The 26,706-nt window shown below is 40.9% G+C and overlaps 1 protein-coding gene across 1 annotated transcript in view; it reads left to right on the forward strand.

Annotated features, from left to right (window-relative positions):
* Positions 1-26,706, forward strand: part of LOC124276356 (short-chain dehydrogenase/reductase family 42E member 1-like) — a 320,447-nt gene that overhangs the window by 292,443 nt on the left and 1,298 nt on the right. The window contains exons 7-10 of the mRNA XM_046712004.1: positions 6,591-6,728; positions 8,554-8,619; positions 26,131-26,195; positions 26,341-26,503. Of these exons, the coding sequence (XP_046567960.1) occupies positions 6,591-6,728; positions 8,554-8,619; positions 26,131-26,195; positions 26,341-26,503 (432 nt within the window). The remainder of the gene's footprint in view (positions 1-6,590; positions 6,729-8,553; positions 8,620-26,130; positions 26,196-26,340; positions 26,504-26,706) is intronic.

Consider the following 26,706-nt stretch of genomic DNA (forward strand, 5'->3'; position numbering starts at 1 on the left):
TGAGCACAGCATCTGAAACAGAGGCTGCTTTTGATACGTCTTGCCTGAAAGTATTGTCAGTGTGTTAGCATTTGTCCCAAACACTCCCCCAAGACATTTGTATCCTATAGCACATTTAGTCTGGCTCTGAGAATATATTCAGATCTCCTTCTGTGGTTGTCCCACTGGAATTAGGAATTGAATTTGTCTCCATCCCTGTAATAGATGGATAACATGGGGATCGTCTCTGTGGCCGAATCAACTAAAGAGGGTATTGACTTAGATGGCTGACCACTTAGGAAACTCATGCCGGTGGCTGGCCGAGTCACGTGATAGGCAGAGACTGATGCTGTCATCAGATCAAACGTACAATGATGGGGTTGATGAGAAGTCAGCTTTTCCGATAACCCTTAAGTCACATGATAAGGACACATCACTGATAACCTTTAGTCACATGATAGGGACACATGACTGATAACCCTTAAGTCACATGATAAGGACACATGACTGATAACCCTTAAGTCACATGATAAGGACACATGACTGATAACCCTTAAGTCACATGATAAGGACACATGACTGATAACCCTTTAGTCACATGATAAGGACACATCACTGATAACCCTTAAGTCACATGATAAGGACACATGACTGATAACCCTTAAGTCACATGATAAGGACACATGACTGATAACCCTTAAGTCACATGATAAGGACACATGACTGATAACCCTTAAGTCACATGATAAGGACACATGACTGATAACCCTTAAGTCACATGATAAGGATACATGACTGATAACCCTTAGTCACATACATGACATGATGATAACCCTTAAGTCACATGATAAGGACACATGACTGATAACCCTTAAGTCACATGATAAGGACACATGACTGATAACCCTTAAGTCACATGATAAGGACACATCACTGATAACCCTTTAGTCACATGATAAGGACACATGACTGATAACCCTTTAGTCACATGATGATAAGGTCACATGACACATCACTGATAACCCTTTAGTCACATGATAAGGACACATGACTGATAACCCTTAAGTCACATGATAAGGACACATCACATGATAAGGACACATCACTGATAACCCTTAAGTCACATGATAAGGACACATGACTGATAACCCTTAAGTCACATGATAAGGACACATGACTGATAACCCTTAAGTCACATGATAAGGACACATCACTGATAACTGATAACCCTTAAGTCACATGATAAGGACACATCACTGATAACCCTTTAAGTCACATGATAAGGACACAGGACTGATAACCATCACATGATAAGGATAACTGATAACCCTTAAGTCACATGATAAGGACACATCACTGATAACCCTTAAGTCACATGATAAGGACACATGACTGATAACCCTTAAGTCACATGATAAGGACACATGACTGATAACCCTTAAGTCACATGATAAGGACACATCACTGATAACCCTTAAGTCACATGATAAGGACACATGACTGATAACCCTTAAGTCACATGATAAGGACACATGACTGATAACCCTTAAGTCACATGATAAGGACACATGACTGATAACCCTTAGTCACATGATAAGGACACATGACTGATAACCCTTAAGTCACATGATAAGGACACATGACTGATAACCCTTAAGTCACATGATAAGGACACATGACTGATAACCCTTAAGTCACATGATAAGGACACATGACTGATAACCCTTAAGTCACATGATAAGGACACATGACTGATAACCCTTAAGTCACATGATAAGGACACATGACTGATAACCCTTAAGTCACATGATAAGGACACATGACTGATAACCCTTTAGTCACATGATAAGGACACATCACTGATAACCCTTAGTCACATGATAAGGACACATGACTGATAACCCTTAAGTCACATGATAAGGACACATGACTGATAACCCTTAAGTCACATGATAAGGACACATGACTGATAACCCTTAAGTCACATGATAAGGACACATCACTGATAACCCTTAAGTCACATGATAAGGACACATCACTGATAACCCTTAAGTCACATGATAAGGACACATGACTGATAACCCTTAGTCACATGATAAGGACACATCACTGATAACCCTTAGTCACATGATAAGGACTCTATTCACAGATAACCCTTTATTAGCATTATGAGAACTCAACATCACAGATAATCCCCTGGTTTTGTGATGATAACCCTACAGCCCTCATGATGAGAACTCAACAACACATAACCCTATACTTTCTCATCCCGTTATGAGGCCACAGCATCACAGATAACCCTCTGGTCTTGTGATACAAGCAAATACATGCATAACATGCAGAAATGTCTGTATGCAGTTAACACTGGGATACAGCGTCATCAAAACGGTACTGAAGTACGCAAGTAACAATGTTATGCGCCATCTGGTTATGGAATTTATTTCAGGTTTATGTTTTGTATTGTAATTATCATTTTATTTGGAATTTCAATCAATGTTGTTTTCATTTATTTTAGTGAAATTTTTTGTGAATTGATTGGCAGGTGGCATCAACTCACAATCATTTCAGGCAGTCAAGATCAGATTTCCACTACTGATGTCAGTTGTCAGAAAAGGGATATGTATATCCAGATTTTGACTCATTAAAAGTTACATTTCTTGTAGTGTGACTGTCAGGTCTTAATATCCAAGTTGTTTTCTTGTGCAAGACTGGGCGAGGTCATCCACAGTGACTCATCAAACTGTTACTTTGTAAAGAATATCCTGTAAAGAATATCCACTTACAGTGCCAAGGATTCTCGTAATATTTACTGTTTGACTTGTAAATATTGTTTCAGAACTCAACATCACAGATCTTGTCAGTCTTGTCTGGAGCAGGTCCTGGTGGCCGTCACCTACAGTGCCAAGGATTCCTTGTAAAATATACTGTTTGACTGTTGTCTCTTGTTTCAGTCCTATCTGGAGCAGGGTCTGGTGGCCGTCACCTACGGTGCCAAGGATTCCTTGTAAAATATACTGTTTGACTGTTGTCTCTTGTTTCAGAACTCAACATCACAGATCTTGTCAGTCCTATCTGGAGCAGAGTCTGGTGGCCGTCACCTACAGTGCCAAGGATTCCTTGTAAAATATACTGTTTGACTGTTGTCTCTTGTTTCAGTCCTATCTGGAGCAGGGTCTGGTGGCCGTCACCTACGGTGCCAAGGATTCCTTGTAAAATATACTGTTTGACTGTTGTCTCTTGTTTCAGAACTCAACATCGCAGATCTTGTCAGTCCTATCTGGAGCAGAGTCTGGTGGCCGTCACCTACAGTGCCAAGGATTCCTTGTAAAATATACTGTTTGACTGTTGTCTCTTGTTTCAGTCCTATCTGGAGCAGGGTCTAGTGGCCGTCACCTACAGTGCCAAGGATTCCTTGTAAAATATACTGTTTGACTGTTGTCTCTTGTTTCAGTCCTATCTGGAGCAGGGTCTGGTGGCCGTCACCTACAGTGCCAAGGATTCCTAGTAAAATATACTGTTTGACTGTTGTCTCTTGTTTCAGAACTCAACATCACAGATCTTGTCAGTCCTATCTGGAGCAGAGTCTGGTGGCCGTCACCTACAGTGCCAAGGATTCCTTGTAAAATATACTGTTTGACTGTTGTCTCTTGTTTCAGTCCTATCTGGAGCAGGGTCTAGTGGCCGTCACCTACAGTGCCAAGGATTCCTTGTAAAATATACTGTTTGACTGTTGTCTCTTGTTTCAGAACTCAACATCACAGATCTTGTCAGTCTTGTCTGGTGCAGGGTCTGGTGGCCGTCACCTACAGTGCCAAGGATTCCTTGTAAAATATACTGTTTGACTGTTGTCTCTTGTTTCAGTCCTATCTGGAGCAGGTTCTGGTGGCTGTCACCTACAGTGCCAAGGATTCCTTGTAAAATATACTGTTTGACTGTTGTCTCTTGTTTCAGAACTCAACATCACAGATCTTGTCAGTCCTATCTGGAGCAGAGTCTGGTGGCCGTCACCTACAGTGCCAAGGATTCCTTGTAAAATATACTGTTTGACTGTTGTCTCTTGTTTCAGTCCTATCTGGAGCAGGGTCTAGTGGCCGTCACCTACAGTGCCAAGGATTCCTTGTAAAATATACTGTTTGACTGTTGTCTCTTGTTTCAGAACTCAACATCACAGATCTTGTCAGTCTTGTCTGGTGCAGGGTCTGGTGGCCGTCACACCTACAGTGCCAAGGATTCCTTGTAAAATATACTGTTTGACTGTTGTCTCTTGTTTCAGTCCTATCTGGAGCAGGTTCTGGTGGCTGTCACCTACAGTGCCAAGGATTCCTTGTAAAATATACTGTTTGACTGTTGTCTCTTGTTTCAGAACTCAACATCACAGATCTTGTCAGTCCTATCTGGAGCAGGGTCTGGTGGCCGTCACCTACTGTGCCAAGGATTCCTTGTAAAATATACTGTTTGACTGTTGTCTCTTGTTTCAGAACTCAACATCACAGATCTTGTCAGTCCTATCTGGAGCAGAGTCTGGTGGCCGTCACCTACAGTGCCAAGGATTCCTTGTAAAATATACTGTTTGCCTGTATCTTGTTTCAGTCCTATCTGGAGCAGGGTCTAGTGGCCGTCACCTACAGTGCCAAGGATTCCTTGTAAAATATACTGTTTGACTGTTGTCTCTTGTTTCAGTCCTATCTGGAGCAGGGTCTGGTGGCCGTCACCTACAGTGCCAAGGATTCCTTGTAAAATATACTGTTTGACTGTTGTCTCTTGTTTCAGTCCTATCTGGAGCAGGGTCTAGTGGCCGTCACCTACAGTGCCAAGGATTCCTTGTAAAATATACTGTTTGACTGTTGTCTCTTGTTTCAGAACTCAACATCACAGATCTTGTCAGTCCTATCTGGTGCAGGGTCTGGTGGCTGTCACCTACAGTGCCAAGGATTCCTTGTAAAATATACTGTTTGACTGTTGTCTCTTGTTTCAGTCCTATCTGGAGCAGGTTCTGGTGGCTGTCACCTACAGTGCCAAGGATTCCTTGTAAAATATACTGTTTGACTGTTGTCTCTTGTTTCAGAACTCAACATCACAGATCTTGTCAGTCCTATCTGGAGCAGAGTCTGGTGGCCGTCACCTACAGTGCCAAGGATTCCTTGTAAAATATACTGTTTGACTGTTGTCTCTTGTTTCAGTCCTATCTGGAGCAGGGTCTAGTGGCCGTCACCTACAGTGCCAAGGATTCCTTGTAAAATATACTGTTTGACTGTTGTCTCTTGTTTCAGAACTCAACATCACAGATCTTGTCAGTCTTGTCTGGTGCAGGGTCTGGTGGCCGTCACCTACAGTGCCAAGGATTCCTTGTAAAATATACTGTTTGACTGTTGTCTCTTGTTTCAGTCCTATCTGGAGCAGGTTCTGGTGGCTGTCACCTACAGTGCCAAGGATTCCTTGTAAAATATACTGTTTGACTGTTGTCTCTTGTTTCAGAACTCAACATCACAGATCTTGTCAGTCCTATCTGGAGCAGGGTCTGGTGGCCGTCACCTACTGTGCCAAGGATTCCTTGTAAAATATACTGTTTGACTGTTGTCTCTTGTTTCAGAACTCAACATCACAGATCTTGTCAGTCCTATCTGGAGCAGAGTCTGGTGGCCGTCACCTACAGTGCCAAGGATTCCTTGTAAAATATACTGTTTGCCTGTATCTTGTTTCAGTCCTATCTGGAGCAGGGTCTAGTGGCCGTCACCTACAGTGCCAAGGATTCCTTGTAAAATATACTGTTTGACTGTTGTCTCTTGTTTCAGTCCTATCTGGAGCAGGGTCTGGTGGCCGTCACCTACAGTGCCAAGGATTCCTTGTAAAATATACTGTTTGACTGTTGTCTCTTGTTTCAGTCCTATCTGGAGCAGGGTCTAGTGGCCGTCACCTACAGTGCCAAGGATTCCTTGTAAAATATACTGTTTGACTGTTGTCTCTTGTTTCAGAACTCAACATCACAGATCTTGTCAGTCCTATCTGGAGCAGAGTCTGGTGGCCGTCACCTACAGTGCCAAGGATTCCTTGTAAAATATACTGTTTGACTGTTGTCTCTTGTTTCAGTCCTATCTGGAGCAGGGTCTAGTGGCGTCACCTACAGTGCCAAGGATTCCTTGTAAAATATACTGTTTGACTGTTGTCTCTTGTTTCAGAACTCAACATCACAGATCTTGTCAGTCTTGTCTGGTGCAGGGTCTGGTGGCCGTCACCTACAGTGCCAAGGATTCCTTGTAAAATATACTGTTTGACTGTTGTCTCTTGTTTCAGTCCTATCTGGAGCAGGTTCTGGTGGCTGTCACCTACAGTGCCAAGGATTCCTTGTAAAATATACTGTTTGACTGTTGTCTCTTGTTTCAGAACTCAACATCACAGATCTTGTCAGTCCTATCTGGAGCAGGGTCTGGTGGCCGTCACCTACTGTGCCAAGGATTCCTTGTAAAATATACTGTTTGACTGTTGTCTCTTGTTTCAGAACTCAACATCACAGATCTTGTCAGTCCTATCTGGAGCAGAGTCTGGTGGCCGTCACCTACAGTGCCAAGGATTCCTTGTAAAATATACTGTTTGACTGTTGTCTCTTGTTTCAGTCCTATCTGGAGCAGGGTCTGGTGGCCGTCACCTACGGTGCCAAGGATTCCCTGGTGGACTTCCTCCATGTGGACAATCTGGTCCAGGCCCACATGCTGGCCGGCCGTGGACTATCTGAGAACAAGGGCCACATAGCTGTGAGTATCACCATCACCAGGTCTTGTCAACTGTAAATGACTAAATAGAAACTTAGTGTTATCTGTGTATATCAAGCAAACATACAACATAAGGAAATCTGGGTTTTGTTGTGATAAAGTTACCTAGCCAGTTTGATAGTATTACTGCATCATACCTAAAGCAGAGATGTGCTGTGTTGATCAGCTCTTCAAGTAGGATTCATCATATTGATGGTTTTGGAATTTCATTTAACATCATCTTCTAAGCTGATCTGATGAATGTCTCAACCATCATAGAGATACCTGGTCAGACTCAGGGGGGAGCACAGTGGTCACATTGTTGTCCCAAGTTTCAGTGTAGAGTTGTCTCCCATGAACATGCCAGGATCCTGGGGTCATGGTTTGATTTCCAGATTTGCCCTGAGTATGATTCCTGTTTAGTCAGTACCATATGTACAATCATATATTTCACAGAAGGGATAACATATAGACCGTTCCCTTTGAGTGAGTGAGTGAGTTTAATTCAATGCATCTTTGGCTAATGTTCGTTTATGTCTCTGTGTGTCAGCTGAATGTGTTAGGACAACCTGATGTGATACAGACCTTAGACCTTCGCCACTTCCGTGAAACGAGCAAAGGGGTGGTGGGGTAGCCTAGTGGTTAAAGCGTTCGCTCGTCACACTGAAGACCTGGGTTTGATTCCCCACATGGGTACAATGTGTGAAGCCCATTTCTGGTGTCCCCCGCCATGATATTGCTGGAATATTGCTAAAAGCGGTGTAAAAAACCAAACTCACTCACTCACTGAAACCATCTGACTTGGGTATGGTGCTAACAGATCAAAGAATCAGGGCAAATCAAGATTCCAACCAAGGGGGGTTTCTGGCAGACATAAGAGGTATTACTCTACAAAGCAAGTTTGTGCCACCAACGTTTCCCCTTGTTACATCAGAATTTAGCAAGAACATGTGTGTTACTTCATAAGGTCCCATCTCACTGGACTAAAGTTTATCATCCTAAACTGGTTTGCAGGGACGTTAACGCTTCTAGAAAATAGATCTACAATGAAATTGCATCACAATGCTTTGCAAATTATTACAACATCATCAGTTACATGACTTGACAATTAAATGACAGACTCCTGTAGCAGGTTATCTCCTGTTTCTACATGGAAGGCACTAGTTTCGCTGTTTACAATCTGAAAAAGTTGGAAGAATAAGTTGCATGATAAATTAAATCTCACCATCACATCTTTTGATTTCATATATATATCAACACTCATCATTATAAACTTCAAACCCATGAAGATCCGTGTTAGAAATGATCTTCAGTAACCCATGCTTACCGTAAGAGGCGACTAACAGGATCGGGTGGTCAGGCTCGCTGACTTTGTTGACACATGTCATCGTATCTCAACTGCGTAGATCGATTCTCGTGCTGTTGATCATTGGATTGTCTGGTCCAGACTCGATTTTTTACAGACCGCTGCCATAAAGCTGGAATATTAAAACTAAACTCACTCACTCAATCAATCACTCTAAACTTCAAACTCCTCAAGCCTCAGATGAAAGACACGTGAAAAGATTCTGTTACATACCATGGTTACACCACAACATTACAACAGTGTTATTTAATAATATTCCACAAGGACAGAACTGTCCAGCCCAACAAGGTTCCTGTGTAATCTAGAATACAAATATCCACCAGAATTCTTCTTTTATATATGTTAAATGAGCTCAAAAAGTGTAAATAGTTTTTTGTCCCTGTAGTAATGCCTAGTGTGCACGTCTGCTGTCACTGACGTGGCTGTCAGACTGTCAACATCGCCTGTCATTGTCAATTTCAGGCCGGCCAAGCTTACTTCATCTGTGATGACAAACCAATCAACAACTTCCAGTTCTTCAGACCCCTGGTAAGTGAACTAATTATCTGAAATTAACGAGTCACCTGTCACTAGTTATTGATTGAATGAAATTTCACCAAACTAACAAATTAGTATGAATGCAGGTTTTTCTTACGGAACGTTTGTGTCGATGTGATATTATTGTGTATCATGTTATCCGATGTTGTAATTTGATGCTGTCAACATCTGACTTGGTCTCCATGACAACAGAGGAATAAGGAATAACACTGCTGATTCTTAGCTGAGTTGGCCAGGGATCGCTGTCACTAGGACCCCAAGGAAGGGCGTATGGTTGGCACAGCAGATAGTGTGTCGTTGAATACAGGCTGTCATATGTTTGAATTTGAATGTCTGTCATCTTGTCCATCACCTTTGATGTAAAGCTATGATGAAAGTTTGCTGAAGCAATGTCGGATTGCACTGTCAAAGCCTGTCTGGTTGTTTGTGTCACAGTGGCAAAAATTCACTATGCAGAGTTGCATCCCTTGGTTGAGCCAGGAACCACTCAGAGTTTAAGACCCAGATTTGTCAGCCTTGCTGACTTTGTCATCGTACTCCAACTGTGTAAACTGGTACTCATGAACGTCAATTACTTACTTCATAGATGCGTGTTACTGTATTTCAAGTGTGTACATCAATGCTTTAGTTGTCACTGGATTGTCTGGTCCAGAGTGGATTATTTACATGCCACTGTAACTGGAATATTGCTGAGTGTTCCTGCTTGTGCTGTTGTTTTATCAGGTGGCTCTGCTTGTCAAAGGGCAGGATGAATAATAAAATGCACAGCTAAGAAGTGATGTTTTATAATTGGAAACAAGTATTTTGATGTGAAAATACAACTTTTGTTGCTTGATATAGACAAAACTGAAACAAATGTTCCAAGACAGGTGTAATGGTGACATGTTTTGCTGACACATTAAGTCTGCTATCATGACACCATCTACAGTTCACACCTGTGACCTGAGGGCTGGCTTTACTAATGTTAAATATACTCATATTGGTATGTACAGTGGATGAATGCAACAAAAGTCTAGTTGCTGCTTGAACCTCGGCCGGCACTGCATCACTCATGGCGGCGCTGATGCTGCTGTTGAGACATCGGCATTACTCCACAGATCACTGCCTGCATCAGCTGAACTTTCCTGCATTTTAGAAAACAGAAACATTTGCAGCTGTGTAAGTTCAAGCTAGTCCATTAGCCCGAGACCACTAAATCGTACTGAGGTCAAGTAGTAATGTGATGATAGTATTCCTCATTGACTGGTAGAAAAGGAGTAAGTGAGTGAGTTTAGTTTTACGCCACACTCAGCAAAATTCCTGCTATATGGCGGCAATCTGTAATTAATCGAGTCTGGACCAGACAATCCAGTGACGAATAGCATGAGCATCGATCTGTGCAATTGGGATATGATGACATGTGTCAACCAAGTCTGCTAGCCTGACCACCCTGATCCCGTTAGTCGCCTCTTACAACAAGCATGGGTAACTGAAGATCAATTCTAACTCGGATCTTCATGGGTGGTAGCATGGGTGGACTATAATTCTGGACCAGTTCTCATTCTTTAATTTTCCATAGAAACTGATCTGAATAAAAAGACAGAAAATATTACCATAGTAAAGGAAGAGCTACACACTGTGAGGAGAGGGGGAAGAGTATCCTTATTCCAAGTCTGCACAGAGAGCTAAGCCAATTGATGCATAGTAATTTTATCCTTTCAAGATAAGTCCCGATAAGTAGACAGTAAGGACGCCAGTCTGTTGTCTGAAAATGTGTTAATTTTATCTGTATATTTTAGAAGTTATCATTTATACTATTAGTCATTACCTTAGAGACTTGTGCAAGTCTATGTGAGGGCCCGCATCACAGCAACACTTTAACCACTAAGCTACAGTACAACCAGAAATTATTGAGAATTTAAAGATTGTTATTTTTTTATTTTTTTCACTCATTACTCACGTATTAAATGTGAATATTAGCAGAACATAACTCCAGATTCAAATACAGGTGAACAGTTAGTATTTTGTCAAGTCAGCATGGGCAGCAATGCAGGCTTCAATGCGGCGGGGCATACTACTGATCAAAGAAGTTAGAAAGTCGTGGTCCATGCTGTCCCATTATCGGACCACCTCTTCTTTCATTTCAGCAATATTTGTCAGATTTTTCTTATTGAAGCGTTCCTTCATAAGTGCCCAAACATTTTCTGTTGGATTTAGGTCAGGGCTATAGCTTGGCCAATCTAATAATGTCATATTTTGGGTCCGAAACCAGGCCTGTGAATGCTTTGAACAATGTTTTGGGTCGTTGTCCTGCTGGAAAATCCAAACATTTCCATAGAACATGTGAGCAGATGGAAGTAAATGTACCTTTAGAATATCTGTGTACCGCTCACTGTTCATATTCCCTTCAAATACACAGAGGGGCGTTGCCCCTAACACACATATGCCATACCACACGTTAAATTTCGGACTGTACTTTGGGCGCTGATACAAAGGTTTTTCAGTTTGTTTGGTTCAGAATTTCAGTGTATTAGGAAACAGCCACACAGAACTTTCATCTGAGAAAATCACATTGTCCCAGTTAAAATTTCTATGCTGTAAGCACCAGTTCAACCTTCGCTCTTTTTGTTCAGGTTTCATGATCGGTGATGGAATTCCTCGACTTTTCTGCCAACCAATTGCATGCAGCTCAGTTCTAATTGTCTCCTTACAGACAGCCAGTCTTAAGTTTTCTAAACTCCTTCGTTTGTTTTTAGAAACAAGAATACCAAGCCACCTCCTGTCACCGACAGTCAATTTTCTCAATGCCATATCCATTTGCAGTATTTTTCAAAACACGATAAACAGTGGACAAAGGGATGCCTGTTCTACTTGAAATCACTTTAGCTGATCTGATGTCCTTGTTATAATACTCTAAAATCAACTACCTCTTCTCTAAATCATCCATACTGAGGATCACTGAAAACAAAGGGGGGATAACTCTTCACAAACTAATGAAAAAGGATTAACGGAGTTGTCTCTCTTGAATGAAACCAAGCACTTGATAGCTGGTCAAGGTTGTTTATACTAGAAATCCAATCAAACATATTCCTAAAATTCTCAATACATGATAATTTCTGGTCATACTATATCTCACACCCTGGGTAGCTGTACAGACATAGCTTTAGGCTCAGCATGGCTCATTGTACAGGGTATGATTCCTAACATGCATGGGTACTCACTGGGAGACCCATTCTTGCTTTCACCCTGATATTGCTTGGATGTTGGTAAAGGTGGCGTGCCAGGTTTCTAGCCTACATACACTGACACAGTGTTCTGTGTGTAGCTGAGAAGAGTCTTTGTCCTGTCACAGAAACCTGGCCTGTGATCATACTCAGATCTTGAGCTGCCATCCTCCATCTTAACAGTGATGGAAATGTTATGAAAGCCACTCGCCTGGCTTGTGTAAGTTTAATACTTGTCACATCCAATAACGCAGGGGATGACATGATCACCCAACAATGTTATTCAAGGATTTACCATGGTGATATACTCAGTGTCTCAACAGTTGCATTCTGAGAAAAAAAAAATCAATATTGTTTTCTGTTCCTGATTTCAAGATGAATTCCTGGACCAGGTATTGATGTTCATTTTTTAATGTGAAAATTAGAGCAAAACAAATGTCCCCCCATCAGTTGCCGGGATAGGTCACGTCTCCTCATTGGAAACACACACACGCTGGAAGGATCTCGCACCATGGCTTGCTACAAGATCAATCATTACAGTTTACTTTAAGTGATTACTCCATCGTATGAGAACTACACTACGATGGCCTGACAACGTGTGAAAGAACTCCATGCCTGCTAAAGTAGGATTACTGGAAGTATACAAGTCGGTTCCAAGGTCCCTGAACCACACCTTATTCCTTCTGCCCAGCCCTTACCATATTGCTATAGTCTGTAGGAAGCAAGGTTTCTCCACAGACTCTAATCTCCGACACCAGTGGAACCCCTTTTTCTATTCAGATGTAGGTGTTTGTTTCTGTCAGAATTATATATTTTCAGATACTGTTTTTGCATTAGTTTATGGTCCAATGGTCCAAACTTGTGTGGTCTACAACCAGATGACAACCATCTGTTTTGGAGATAGACGATTGACACAGAACATTTCAGGCAGACATCTCATGCAGACTGTTTACCATTTTCAGCCATCAGGGTTTCTTTCTGTTATGCAAATTAGTGTGCGATGATATTGTCATTAAAACTGCAACACAACAAATGTATACACTTATTGAAAGTAAATTACAACAGCACAGTCCACTCTTCATGAAATTAGCATACTTCAGTCTGTTTGCATCAAACAAGTGACAGCACTATAAATGATAGCAGTACCACGATACAGCACAAAATAACAACTTTAATACTGAACTCACTGAAGACTCAAGGATGTAGATACCACCATTGAGTCTCACATTTATATCACTATAAAAGAAACAGGTAGGAGTGGTAGGAGATCGTTAAAAAGGTCTCAAAAGCAAAACCAGGACAGGGGTGTGCAATGATATTGTATAACAAATGTATGTTCGAACCTGGGCCGTCGCGATGAGCGAACGCTTTAACCACTAGGCTACCCCACCGAGTTGGGGTCGGGCTTGGGGATAGAGATATTAGCTAAGATTGGATAATCAGTAGAGACATATTAAATACACATGAAAAAGCATAAAAGATATTTGAGATGATCCCTTGTGTCTGTGGGCAGCATGTCCATTTTATGCCAAGTCAGTTCACGGTCTCTCATCATACCTGGCTGAGTGACCTAATTGCCATCTATAGTCTGATCTGTTGTTTTCAGCAGCTGTTCATATTTTTTCTAAGTGTTGCCCGATTTTACGACTAAACATGCTTTTCTGGATATCCTACTACGCATCCCACTGAACGCCCAGTTAGGCCAATGTGGGTTATTTCGACATATGCTATTTGCAAATGTGTAAATTTTAGGGATACAGACTAAAAGCCTAAAAACAGTTTTTTTCTATTTCCGACAGTACTTTAGTATTTAATGCTCTGGAGACTCACTGGTCTGAGCAGTCATGGTCTTAGTATCAATGCTCTGGAGACTCGCTGGTCTGAGCAGTCATGGTCTTAGTATCAATGCTCTGGAGACTCACTGGTCTGAGCAGTCCTTGACGTGAGCAGTCATGGTCTTAGTATCAATGCTCTGGAGACTCGCTGGTCTGAGCAGTCATGGTCTTAGTATCAATGCTCTGGAGACTCACTGGTCTGAGCAGTCCGTGACGGAGCAGTCATTGTCTTAGTATCAATGCTCTGGAGACTCACTGGTCTGAGCAGTCATGGTCTTAGTATCAATGCTCTGGAGACTCACTGGTCTGAGCAGTCATGGTCTTAGTATCAATGCTCTGGAGACTCACTGGTCTGAGCAGTCATGGTCTTAGTATCAATGCTCTGGAGACTCACTGGTCTGAGCAGTCATTGTCTTAGTATCAATGCTCTGGAGACTCACTGGTCTGAGCAGTCATGGTCTTAGTATCAATGCTCTGGAGACTCACTGGTCTGAGCAGTCATGGTCTTAGTATCAATGCTCTGGAGACTCACTGGTCTGAGCAGTCCTTGACGTGAGCAGTCATGGTCTTAGTATCAATGCTCTGGAGACTCGCTGGTCTGAGCAGTCATGGTCTTAGTATCAATGCTCTGGAGACTCACTGGTCTGAGCAGTCCTTGAAGTGAGCAGTCATGGTCTTAGTATCAATGCTCTGGAGACTCGCTGGTCTGAGCAGTCATGGTCTTAGTATCAATGCTCTGGAGACTCACTGGTCTGAGCAGTCATGGTCTTAGTATCAATGCTCTGGAGACTCACTGGTCTGAGCAGTCATGGTCTTAGTATCAATGCTCTGGAGACTCACTGGTCTGAGCAGTCATGGTCTTAGTATCAATGCTCTGGAGACTCACTGGTCTGAGCAGTCATGGTCTTAGTATCAATGCTCTGGAGACTCACTGGTCTGAGACTCCAGTCCTTGACGTGAGCAGTCATGGTCTTAGTATCAATGCTCTGGAGACTCACTGGTCTGAGCAGTCCTTGACGTGAGCAGTCATTGGTCTTAGTATCAATGCTCTGAAGACTCACTGGTCTGAGCACTCATTGGTGTGAGCACTCAATGGTCTGTGTTCTCATTGGTCTGAGTAGTCATGCAGTCATTGGTCTGGCAAGTAACTGGTCTGAGCAGTCATTGGTCTGGCAAGTCACTGGTCTGAGCAGTCATTGGTCTAAGCAGTCATTGGTCAGAGTACTCAATGGTCTGTCGGTTTATAGATTATTCAGTAATAAAATAATGTCAAAGATATTTAATTACTTGAAGTGATTATGAAAGGTTTGAAGATTCTTTAGATCATGCAGGCCTGTTATGGAGAATGAGTGAGAGTTCACATATTAGTTATTAAGAGTTGTCAGTTCTAATTCCCTTATCTGAGTGAAGCATTCATATAATCTACACATGATGTCTAATTTGTGAACTTAACACTTACACTGTTTCCACCTGTAATGCTATGTGACATTGTCTCTCAATTTAACATACAGACCTGTGCCAGTTATATTCGGACACTTGACGTAATTTCCATAGACTTACATGTTAATTTAGTGTAGCATAAATCATTTTCATGAATTTAATTTTCGTAAGATCCAAATCACATTTTGCACACGTGTGAGGAATCATCTTACCTACAATCACATAATTTCTGTTTAATTTTCCGTTGCTTATTTATTGAATGGCAACAATTTAATCAACATATGTACAGTGCCGTGAACTCCTTTAACATGGCGGCCTATGGGATTGTGGATTGTGGATCTATACGCAAGTTGATAAAAGTGATGTCATTAGTTAAATATTGGTCGGAGAATTGATCTGAAATTATGTGCACAGAGCAGAGATGATGTCAAATTTGCCTGTCAAATTTTACACAGATCCATCCTAAACTTACTTCATGAAAATTATTTATACTACACTAAAATAACATGTAAGTCTATGGACATTACGTCAAGTGTCCCAAAATAACTGGTATGGGTCTGTATATATTTATTTATTCAACTGAAAGAATATGACTTGGAGTGAATGAATTGTACATGTAAACACACACATAAATTAATAGCTGTTTCAGCTATTATTGATGTTTTTATCTGTCAACCCATAATTTGTTTTGTTGGCCTAGTATGTATAATAGATGTACTTCCTGTACTTCATGCTTGTCATAAAATGGGGACTAAAAGTACTGTTGGAAATAGGTTTTATTTTTTTTAGGCTCTTACTCTGTATCCTAAAATTTACACAATTGCAAATAGCATATGTCGAAATAACCCACATCAGCCCTAACTGGAAGTTCTCAGTGGGATCGTAATAGGATATCCAGAAAAGCATGTTTAGTCGTAAAATTGGGCAACACTTAGAAAAAAATACAACTACCTGCTGAAAACAATATATTAGACTATAGATGGCAATTAAGTCTCTCAGCCAGGTATGACAGCGGTTTGTATGAAATGCATGTGCTATTTATAAGGCTCAAGACATTGACAATTGGTACGCTTTGAAGTTTCGATGTTAGTTTAGCACATGGCTAATCTCCTCTGATATGTTGTGACAAGATTGGTCGTTGATGGAAGTGAACACATCACACACGGAAAATCAACTGATCGCTCACTCAAAAATACCTTAAATAATTAAAATAATAGTGAACACTATTTATGAAGTGAACTCATCGGAATCAAATAAATCAATGATGAACACATTTAACTACATGGGGATGTATAATGAGAAGACACATGACGGTATACATTAAACTTGAACATACATTTATTCCTACATCTTGAGGTGGTTGTTATTTATGTGTCGCTGGATTCAACTATAGACTCGACAAAAGGACACGAGAATGGAGAGAGGACTGTAATTCCACAACTGTGACTGATGTCACCATGGTGACAGATGACCACACTCATCCGAACGTCCAATCAACATTAAGGTAAACATTTTCTCAATGTTCCATAGCTTAATTCTTGCAATCATGCAATTATACAAAGATCGATGTGTTTTTTACTTGACCTACTACTTTACATCAACATATAAGATCGAAATTCTGTTTGTTTTTAGGTGAAGGAACCTTGGAAAAGCTGAAGGTAAATGCATCATCGGCCCTCTCCCCGATGCCGTCCCTCTACGAAGAAGGCCTTATGCCGGAGGTCAAAGACAACCCATGAAGAAGAAGAAATACCCACACCTGGAACGTCATGTTCAAGAAATGAGTCACCAGCTTCAAAATGGACAATTAACAGTCAAGCAGTTCGCTGACTCAGCGTCTTAACTTTTGCATCTGTCATAAATTCCTAATGTATTTGTATAAAGGTGTCAAATAGTGTATGTATTTGTAAAATTTTGTAGTATTTTGTAGCTAGTATTAATTCCTGTAGATTGTAAACCAAAAGTCACCATGTTCTTTAATCTGATTGGTTGAATAACGTGATCAAATGGTATTCGATTCCCGGAAATTGCAAGACTATTCACTGCGTATTGACATGTACAAATATTGCACACAATTGTATTGTTGTGTCGTCAGCAGTGGTGACATCATTCAAATCATATTGTGACGTAAAGTCGGAATGACGTCACAAATGAGCAGTTCCAGATGCTACCATGGGAACCAGCTGAATCGGCCAGCTGATGACACTTCACTGCTGACGCTGTCGGTTCCAAATGAATTCCCGTGCTTCAAATACTCAATAACACCCGGAAATTGGCCAACACATGATGTTTATCTCCTAAACGTGACATGGTTAAATACAACCTGTCTGTATAGTCTCTCTCGTTACCCCTCGTGGCTTAAGCCTACTATGTATTTTATTTTATGTTTTATATTTTAATGTATATATACTAAGTGAACTGAGACTGAAATAAAACACTATCTTTAGACATATATTTGGCTCATTTTTTTCATTAGGTGTGCTCTCATCCAAGATAATCCGGATTATCCTCTTCTAACAACTTCGTAGACCCGTCATTGTATAATCTAATGTTAATTGCTAAAATTTCAAAACACACTGGAAGTAGAACTTTTTTCTTCACTCATCCATGATGAGTTGACCAAAGGTCGACGTCCTGAGCCCTAACCTGTTACCGTGCTGCCTACAGGCACAAGGGGTCATCCTAAAGATAATTAATGCTTTTCATGTGTGTTGAATATGTTTCATCTATTGATTAACATCAAAGCACCTGTCTTTCTCTTATAAGTTTTATGTTGAGATAAAACAAGAGTATGATACCCATAGAAAGCTTAAATCAGCCATCGTATTAAATGTCTCAAAATATACCGGTGGCATGACCACCTGGACTGGACATGATTTGTAAAATGTTATGACATGCTGTTTACTTCCCCAGTTTAATTCCCCAAAAGGATTATCTTATTTAAGCTGATATCTCTGTCCCCCAGCCCGACCCCAACCACCGTCTGCGACACCCATCCTGGTTTTGCTTTTGAGGCGACCCTCCTACCCTGTTTCTTGTTGTACTGACAGTGAGACTCCATGGTAACTACATCCTTAATAGTTTCAGTATAAAAGTTAATTAGTTTTTACCTCAGTTATCGTTTATAATGAAGCTAAATTTAATTCAACATCGGCATTTAAAAGTGTCCTTTGTAATACAACATCATCACACACTAATTTGCATAAAGCCATGGTCTGTTCCAAATAAGTCGCTTTGGACTTAGAAAAAAACCTGCATTGCTCATTTCTGCACTAATCTCTCCTCAATAAAGTCTTGTTTTTATGCTTCATATCTCCCTATCACTGAGACTGTAGTTAGGACGAACTTAGGTTATCAGATATTTCACACTTTCACATATTAACTACATCAATTGTAGATATAAATGTGAAAAAGTTTGTTTCTATTTCCGAGAGTACTTTAGGTAGTTAGACTGTGTGACTTGGTATTGTATGTATGGTATGTCATTGTTTCATGCTGTCAGTCACGGATTGAATGGATGTAACTTGATTTTTGCAATCACCGCATCTGTGTCTGTGATTTGGTATCTTGCATCCCATAACCTGAAGTAACATTTACCCTTTTATTGTTATACCGGCGACAATGCTTGATGACTGAAGTGAAGCATACATAAAATATTGACACAACTGGCTAAAATAGTTTTGCTTTAGAAAAGTTTATTTTCTCTGCCTATCATGTAGTAGTTTGTGACATCACGAGACTCTCACCTGTGTGTATTCATACTCCCATCCAACTTGTTAAACCTTGTTAACCGTCATCTATAGAGCCGATGTATCGTGTAGACATATTCTTGCGCTGAATGTATCTCACCTTGACACGCCCAGTGGTTGAAACCAGTGTAGCAGGCCATTTCTTCCCCTGTCTAAACTTTTGTCCTAGGATATTCTTTCCCTGGGAAAGTTTGGGCTAGGCTCAAGTTTCCCCTAGGCCAAACTTTCCCCCCTGTTTAAACTAGGATAGTTTGTTCTGTTTTCTATGAAAAGTGGGGCAATTCTGGCTTAGCCTAGGCTACTTCTTCCACACCCTTGATTTTATATGAAAAAGGGGAGATTCTGGCCTACCTAGGCTACTTCTTCCACACCCTTGTTTTTATATCAAAAGGGGAGATTCTGGCCTCGGCTTGGCTACTTCTTCCACACCCTTTGTTTTTATATCAAAGGGGAGATTCTGGCCTACCTAGGCTACTTCTTCCACACCCTTGTTTTTATATCAAAGGGGAGATTCTGGCCTACCTAGGCTACTTCTTTCCTCACCCTTGTTTTTTATATCAAAGGGGAGATTCTGGCCTACCTAGGCTACTTCTTCCACACCCTTGTTTTTATATCAAAAAGGGAGATTCTGGCCTACCTAGGCTACTTCTTTCTCACCCTTGTTTTTATATCAAAAAGGGGAGATTCTGGCCTACCTAGGCTACTTCTTCCACACCCTTGTTTTTTATATCAAAGAGGGAGATTCTGGCCTACCTAGGCTACTTCTTCCACACCCTTGTTTTTATATCAAAAGAGGGAGATTCTGGCCTACCTAGGCTACTTCTTCCACACCCTTGTTTTATATCGGAGATTCTGGCCTACCTTGGCTACTTCTTCCACACCCTTGTTTTTTATATCAAAAGGGGAGATTCTGGCCTACCTAGGCTACTTCTTCCACACCCTTGTTTTTTATATCAAAAGAGGGAGATTCTGGCCTACCTAGGCTACTTCTTTCTCACCCTTGTTTTTATATCAAAAGGGGAGATTCTGGCCTACCTAGGCTACTTCTTCCCTCACCCTTGTTTTTATATCAAAAAGGGAGATTCTGGCCTACCTAGGCTACTTCTTCCCACACCCTTGTTTTTATATCAAGGGAGATTCTGGCCTAGCTAGGCTACTTCTTCCCCACCCTTGTTTTTATATCAAAAGGGGGAGATTCTGGCCTACCTAGGCTACTTCTTCCCCACCCTTGTTTTTATATCAAAAGAGGGAGATTCTGGCCTAGCTAGGCTACTTCTTCCCCACCCTTGTTTTTATATCAAAAGAGGGAGATTCTGGCCTAGCTAGGCTACTTCTTCCCCACCCTTGTTTTTATATCAAAAGGGGGAGATTCTGGCCTACCTAGGCTACTTCTTCCCACACCCTTGTTTTTATATCAAAAGGGGAGATTCTGGCCTACCTAGGCTACTTCTTCCCACCCTTGTTTTTATATCAAAAGGGGAGATTCTGGCCTACCTAGGCTACTTCTTCCCTCACCCTTTGTTTTTATATCAAAAGGGGAGATTCTGGCCTACCTAGGCTACTTCTTTCCCACCCTTGTTTTTATATCAAAAGGGAGATTCTGGCCTACCTAGGCTACTTCTTCCCCACCCTTGTTTTTATATCAAAAGGGGAGATTCTGGCCTACCTAGGCTACTTCTTCCCACACCCTTGTTTTATATCAAAAGGGGAGATTCTGGCCTACCTAGGCTACTTCTTCCCCACCCTTGTTTTTTATATCAAAAGGGGGAGATTCTGGCCTACCTAGGCTACTTCTTCCTCACCCTTGTTTTTATATCAAAAGGGGGAGATTCTGGCCTACCTAGGCTACTTCTTCCCCACCCTTGTTTTTATATCAAAAGGGGGAGATTCTGGCCTACCTAGGCTACTTCTCCCCACCCATCAAAAGGGGAGACCCTTGCTACGTTTCCCCACCCTTTTTTTATATCAAAAGGGGAGATTCTGGCCTACCTAGGCTACTTCTTCCCCCACCCTTGTTTTTATATCAAAAGGGGGAGATTCTGGCCTACCTAGGCTACTTCTTCCTCACCCTTGTTTTTATATCAAAAGGGGAGATTCTGGGCCTACCTAGGCTACTTCTTCCCCACCCTTGTTTTTATATCAAAGGGGAGATTCTGGCCTACCTAGGCTACTTCTTCCCCCCACCCTTGTTTTTATATCAAAAGGGGAGATTCTGGCCTACCTAGGCTACTTCTTCCCCACCCCTTGTTTTTATCAAAAGGGGAGATTCTGGCCTACCTAGGCTACTTCTTCCCCACCCTTGTTTTTATATCAAAAGGGGAGATTCTGGCCTACCTAGGCTACTTCTTCCCCACCCTTGTTTTTATATCAAAGGGGAGATTCTGGCCTACCTAGGCTACTTCTTCCCCACCCTTGTTTTTTTATATCAAAAGGGAGATTCTGGCCTACCTAGGCTACTTCTTCCCCACCCTTGTTTTTATATCAAAAGGGGGAGATTCTGGCCTACCTAGGCTACTTCTTCCCCACCCTTGTTTTATATCAAAAGGGGGAGATTCTGGCCTACCTAGGCTACTTCTTCCCCACCCTTGTTTTTATATCAAAAGGGGAGATTCTGGCCTAGCTAGGCTACTTCTTCCCACCCTTGTTCTTATATCAAAAGGGGAGATTCTGGCCTACCTAGGCTACTTCTTCCCCACCCTTGTTTTTATATCAAAAGGGGAGATTCTGGCCTACCTAGGCTACTTCTTCCCACACCCTTGTTTTTATATCAAAAGGGGGAGATTCTGGCCTACCTAGGCTACTTCTTCCCACCCTTGTTTTTATATCAAAAGGGGAGATTCTGGCCTACCTAGGCTACTTCTTCCACACCCTTGTTTTATATCAAAAGGGGAGATTCTGGCCTACCTAGGCTACTTCTTCCTTTAATGCATAAAAAAAATTTGTACAATTCTGGCCTAGGCTACAGCTGCCCTACGGCCCTGCTTGCTCTTATAAACCGACAGTAGTTTTGACATATATTTTGGTACACATTTTTACCAAATAGTCCATTTTTGCCTCTGACTTGGGTGTAGTGATTTGAATGCATACATGTTTGAACGGCATATATCTCTAAATCCATCCTGCTCCTGCCGCCATTCCTATGAAGACACATTGCATTAGTTCTTCATCTGTCCAAATCATGTCACCATAAGATGTAAACATTCAATCGCACATTTGATGGGTAAATAAGATGTAATATACACAGGTTGCTTGCTCTCTTATCATGCTGTTTATTATCTAATATTTGTTATATTTTATAAATAAATGTAATGGAACATTATTCACATAAGCTTGTTTACTAATCCATAATCACTTTTGGTGAATGAAATATGATTCAGATATCCAAGGGCCAAGTATACCCCTTATCAAACCTTGTCTTTTGAATTTAGAATACCGTAAGTCAATATAGTGGAATGATAGATGATACAGCATTTGATACAGATATTGTGTTGTGTTGTTGTTGTTGTGTTGATGTTTACATCTGCTTCCAACTGTTAAATTGATGTCGCCCACGTGGATGCCATATTTAAAGCCATGAGCTTGAGGGAATAACATTTTGAATGGATATGGACATGCAAGTAAAACTGGGCATTGAGTTGAAGTTTCGAATATAGTAATGATTTTGAGATAAGCCAATCTGGAGTAAGTGGGGATAAGTAAATTATTGAAATATAAAAAATAAGTAAATGATAATATAAAACAATAGTAAAGATATAATATCTTTGCTTTTATGCTTGGTTTTCTTTTTGATCTCACCTTATAGAAGGGTATTGAAACAAAATGTGAACCATGTACATGTTATATATGAAGATGAAGATGACCTGTTAATGGAACTTGACATCCACATGAATATCTTATCAATGTGTTCATGTGAATAGCTATGTCTTGGTTTTGTTTTTGACTTCTTCAGGACGAACATAAACATGAAAACAAGGTTTGGGAACTAATAGCCTAGCTTGGCCAGAATCTCCCTCTTTGATATAAGAACAAGGGTTTGAAACAAGTAGCCTTTAAAGCTGATTCAAGGGTGGGGAAAGTTTGGCCTAGGCTAAAGGGTTATGCCCGGACTGTCGACAACAACAAATAATCCGGTCCAAATTACTTGTCGACAGTCCGGGAAAGGGAGATGATGTTCTACATGAGTGACTTCAGGCCCAGTGTTCTCGGAATTGACAAACCAATTAAAAACAGAGTGCTATATATTTAGAAGACAATATATTTATTTATTTAGTCAATATAACAACATGCATGTATCATGCATGTATCATATGTCACACAATATAACATATTTGTATATATATTTCATAAAGCTGACACAATATATTTGTGTGTGTGTTTTATATAAATAAGTGATTTCTGCAGGTGTATAAGTAATAAATATATAAAAGATAGTCCAGTTATTTCTTCTTGCCAAAACTCCTTTATATGTGCACTAAAGTAATCTGAATGTTCAGCCAAGATGAAGCAACTCTGACACATGGTCTGTGTAATTCAAGTCAGTAAGTCTGTCTGTCGGCAAGAAGGTCGCCTTCAAGGATCGAATCCTAAGCGCCGATGATTCGGTAGCTTAATGCCTACGGACCGGATCTCACTGCTGTCCTTGGATCTGCTGAATTTTTTACTTCAGTAGATGACTGTTCTTTTTGTAACATTCTGCACAACCCTCAAATACGCCTCGGATGTGTCTTCATGGCATACTTGTTGATTTTGTTGTGCCAACCTTCCAAATTATTGTTAGTTCTGTGTCCATCATTTTCAAAATGATTCCAAGTTGGTAATGGTAATCCTTCCACTTCGCATAACGTAAAATAATAGTCTGTTTTTGCAACCTTAATTCTCTTGCAAATTGTTAAAACATATTCTCTTTAATCAACTTTAATTCATTTTACTCATGATAATACGAGCATAGCTGTAGCCACCATAGCCGCTTGCAAACCACTAAGCAAACATTCTCTTTCATTAATTAACACCGCCACGGGTTTGTTGACCACGCTGATGTCGACACTCCAGGTTTTGTTTCCTATCGATGGTTAGGGACATCCTATTTTCATTTGTCCACAGATCGGGCTGACACTGGCCAAAAGTTTCCCAGGGAAGGTTTGGCCAGGGGAAAGTTTGGCCTGTTACAACGGGTACTCCCTCTAGGATTGTCTCTACTAGAATTCTCATGTTAGGCAATCAGACATGACAGGTAACCTGGATGTCATACAGTCAGCCACTAAAACAGGTGCTCCTCTAGGATTGTCTAATGACAGGTAACCTGGATGTCATTCAGTCAGCCACTAAAACAGGTGCTCCTGTAGGATTTGTCTCACTTGACAGGTAACCTGGATGTCATACAGTCAGCCACCAAAACAGGTCCCTCCCTCTAGGATTATCTCATGACTGGTAACCTGGATATCCAGGGTCAACAGCTATTTTTAATTAAGGTTTCTAATCGGGTCCAGATCCGTAACATATTGGATGTGTAAACTTTAAAATGGAAATCTCAGTTTAGAACTTTTGAAATGTTTTAGAGTCAGTGATAATTTTATACCTGCTCCAGTACCCAGTCATTGCAATTAGTTCTTATGGCTGTAAATCATTGTCAAATATAATTTCAAAAGTAGAACAACAAGTATGATAATATAAGTTGTTCACTGGTCTCGAGGTGGGGACATGGGCTGATGTACCCCTCGATGTCAGAGCCCCGAAGGGCTTAGGTGAAACATAAAGAAAAATCGAGGTACATCAACCCATGGGCCCCGAGGGACCGGGTGAACAACATATTTATCTTACCAAACACCTCAATGGTAAGTTTTGAACTGTTTGAAGCATGGGTATCAGATCATAGTGTGGATTACAAGACGACAAGAAAAACAAATTTAGAGTTATCTCCCTTTTCGCAAAACATTGGTAATTTCCGTACATCATAATGCGGATTCAATGTTATTCAAGATAAAGAATTACTACTATGAAGTACCAAATGAGTTCCGCACTCCCAGCCAGGGTACATAGAAAATGTTACTCACTTGTAAGCGAGGTACATTGAAAATAATAGAAGAACACTCAGGCAATCAAGAAAACGACATTTATGCGTGAGGCAAGATACACAGTGATGTCTTCAATGTTCATTTAGCTGAACCAACAATGTATCGGGTCTACTGCTCTTCAAGTTGTGAGTTCCATGCATGGGGATCTGGATATGAATTGGTCCTCAGTAACCTAACTATCCTGGTTTAAGAGACAGTGTAATTGATTAGATGGCACCTTGGTTTACTGTGTGTCTGTATGGGGCTTTACTCTTAATAGTAATCACTGGTTATTTACAGATAGCTGGGAAAAACTGGAATACTACTGACCTCTGCTCTCCATAACAAGCCTAACCGCAGTGTTAACCTAACAATATATTATTATTACTGTGATGGTTTCTGATGGCTGTACCTATTGTGTGGATAATGGATCTATTTAGTTGTAGTTAGACTTGAGACAGCAAAAGTAACTGTTTCAAAGGCAGATAAAGCCAGCATGGTGTGAAATGAAGTGCACATAAAATCTCCTCACTGATACAACTGTAGTTTTATAAGATTATTTCAAGATTCAAGTTTATTTCACTCCAGGAAGTTTAATGATACTGCTCTCTAATGACGAGTGAAAAGCTGCTTGTCCATATTCTGACACATGTGATTTTTTCCAGTTTACCAGTTGCCAAGGTCCGATGGTACAATTTTAATGGCTGACCAACATTCGGCCATTCTTGTTGGGTTTTTATCACACTTTAATAAGGAACAACATGAAATGCCATTTTGTGAGAAAATACTGATGTTTAATCTTTGAGGAATGCAAACATCTCCATGGTAACCATTTGTATCTGGTCAGACTGGTATTTCCAACCTTCCAAACTTCCTATCACTTTCTGATGGGTTTAATGGAATACCAAGAAGCTACTAAAACAGTGCTTGATGACAGATCCATCCAGAGCCTCATGTCAACCAGAACTACAGAAGCAGATTAATGTAGTGTTTGATGAAGATGTAGTGGACTAGATAGCTTCCTTCTTCATCGCCACCTTCCTCCTTACATTGCCTGCAAGTAGATCTATCCATCAATCGTCTGTGGGAAAGTAATGTGGTTTGTTTTGCAATGCCTGGAACGAAGTTGGTAAATGGCTACAACAGGATGACTTGTCCAGGACGGAGATGATGGGTCGCGAATATGGTTGCTGTTCAGACATTTAGACTGATCCTTTCCTTGCAGATCGAGGGTCTAGGGCTACCGGTACCCCACTGTGAACCTTCCACTCACTCCTGTGTTTTATTTTCGTAAGTAGGAACACAACGCAGGTCCCTGTCACAGTTCTTATCTCAACAGAGATGAAATCACATATAGTGATTGTTCTTGTTATAACACGCTAGCCTACTGTCACTTATGTTCAGATATATAACATGTTTTTGTTAAAGTGCATAGTGTTATGTGTGGTGTGTGTCCTTTGTGGAAATATCTTGGCATGATGACAGGGTCGCTTCCAGACATGTCTGTTTTCTGTGTTGCAGCTTTCATAACAGAAATTGTCCATTCTGTCATTGGTCGTCGCATCTACAACTTCCAGCCCTTGCTGACTAGGACAGAGGTCAGTTGGTAGATGTGAGGTGGTGTGGGGAGGCGGGTGGTGGAGTATAAGTGGATTGTTGAGTTTGTCAGTGGAGTGGGTGTGTATACCGGGAGTGTTCATTGTTGAGTTGTTGTTTTGTGGGGGTGTGTGAAGAGGTGTGTTGGTTGAATGAGTGGTTCTGGAGATTTAAGAATTGGATGATTGAATGGATTTGTAGATGG

Source organism: Haliotis rubra, unplaced genomic scaffold (genome assembly GCF_003918875.1).
Source record: "Haliotis rubra isolate DU_JTF1 unplaced genomic scaffold, ASM391887v1 Scf105, whole genome shotgun sequence".
Lineage (NCBI taxonomy): Eukaryota > Metazoa > Mollusca > Gastropoda > Lepetellida > Haliotidae > Haliotis > Haliotis rubra.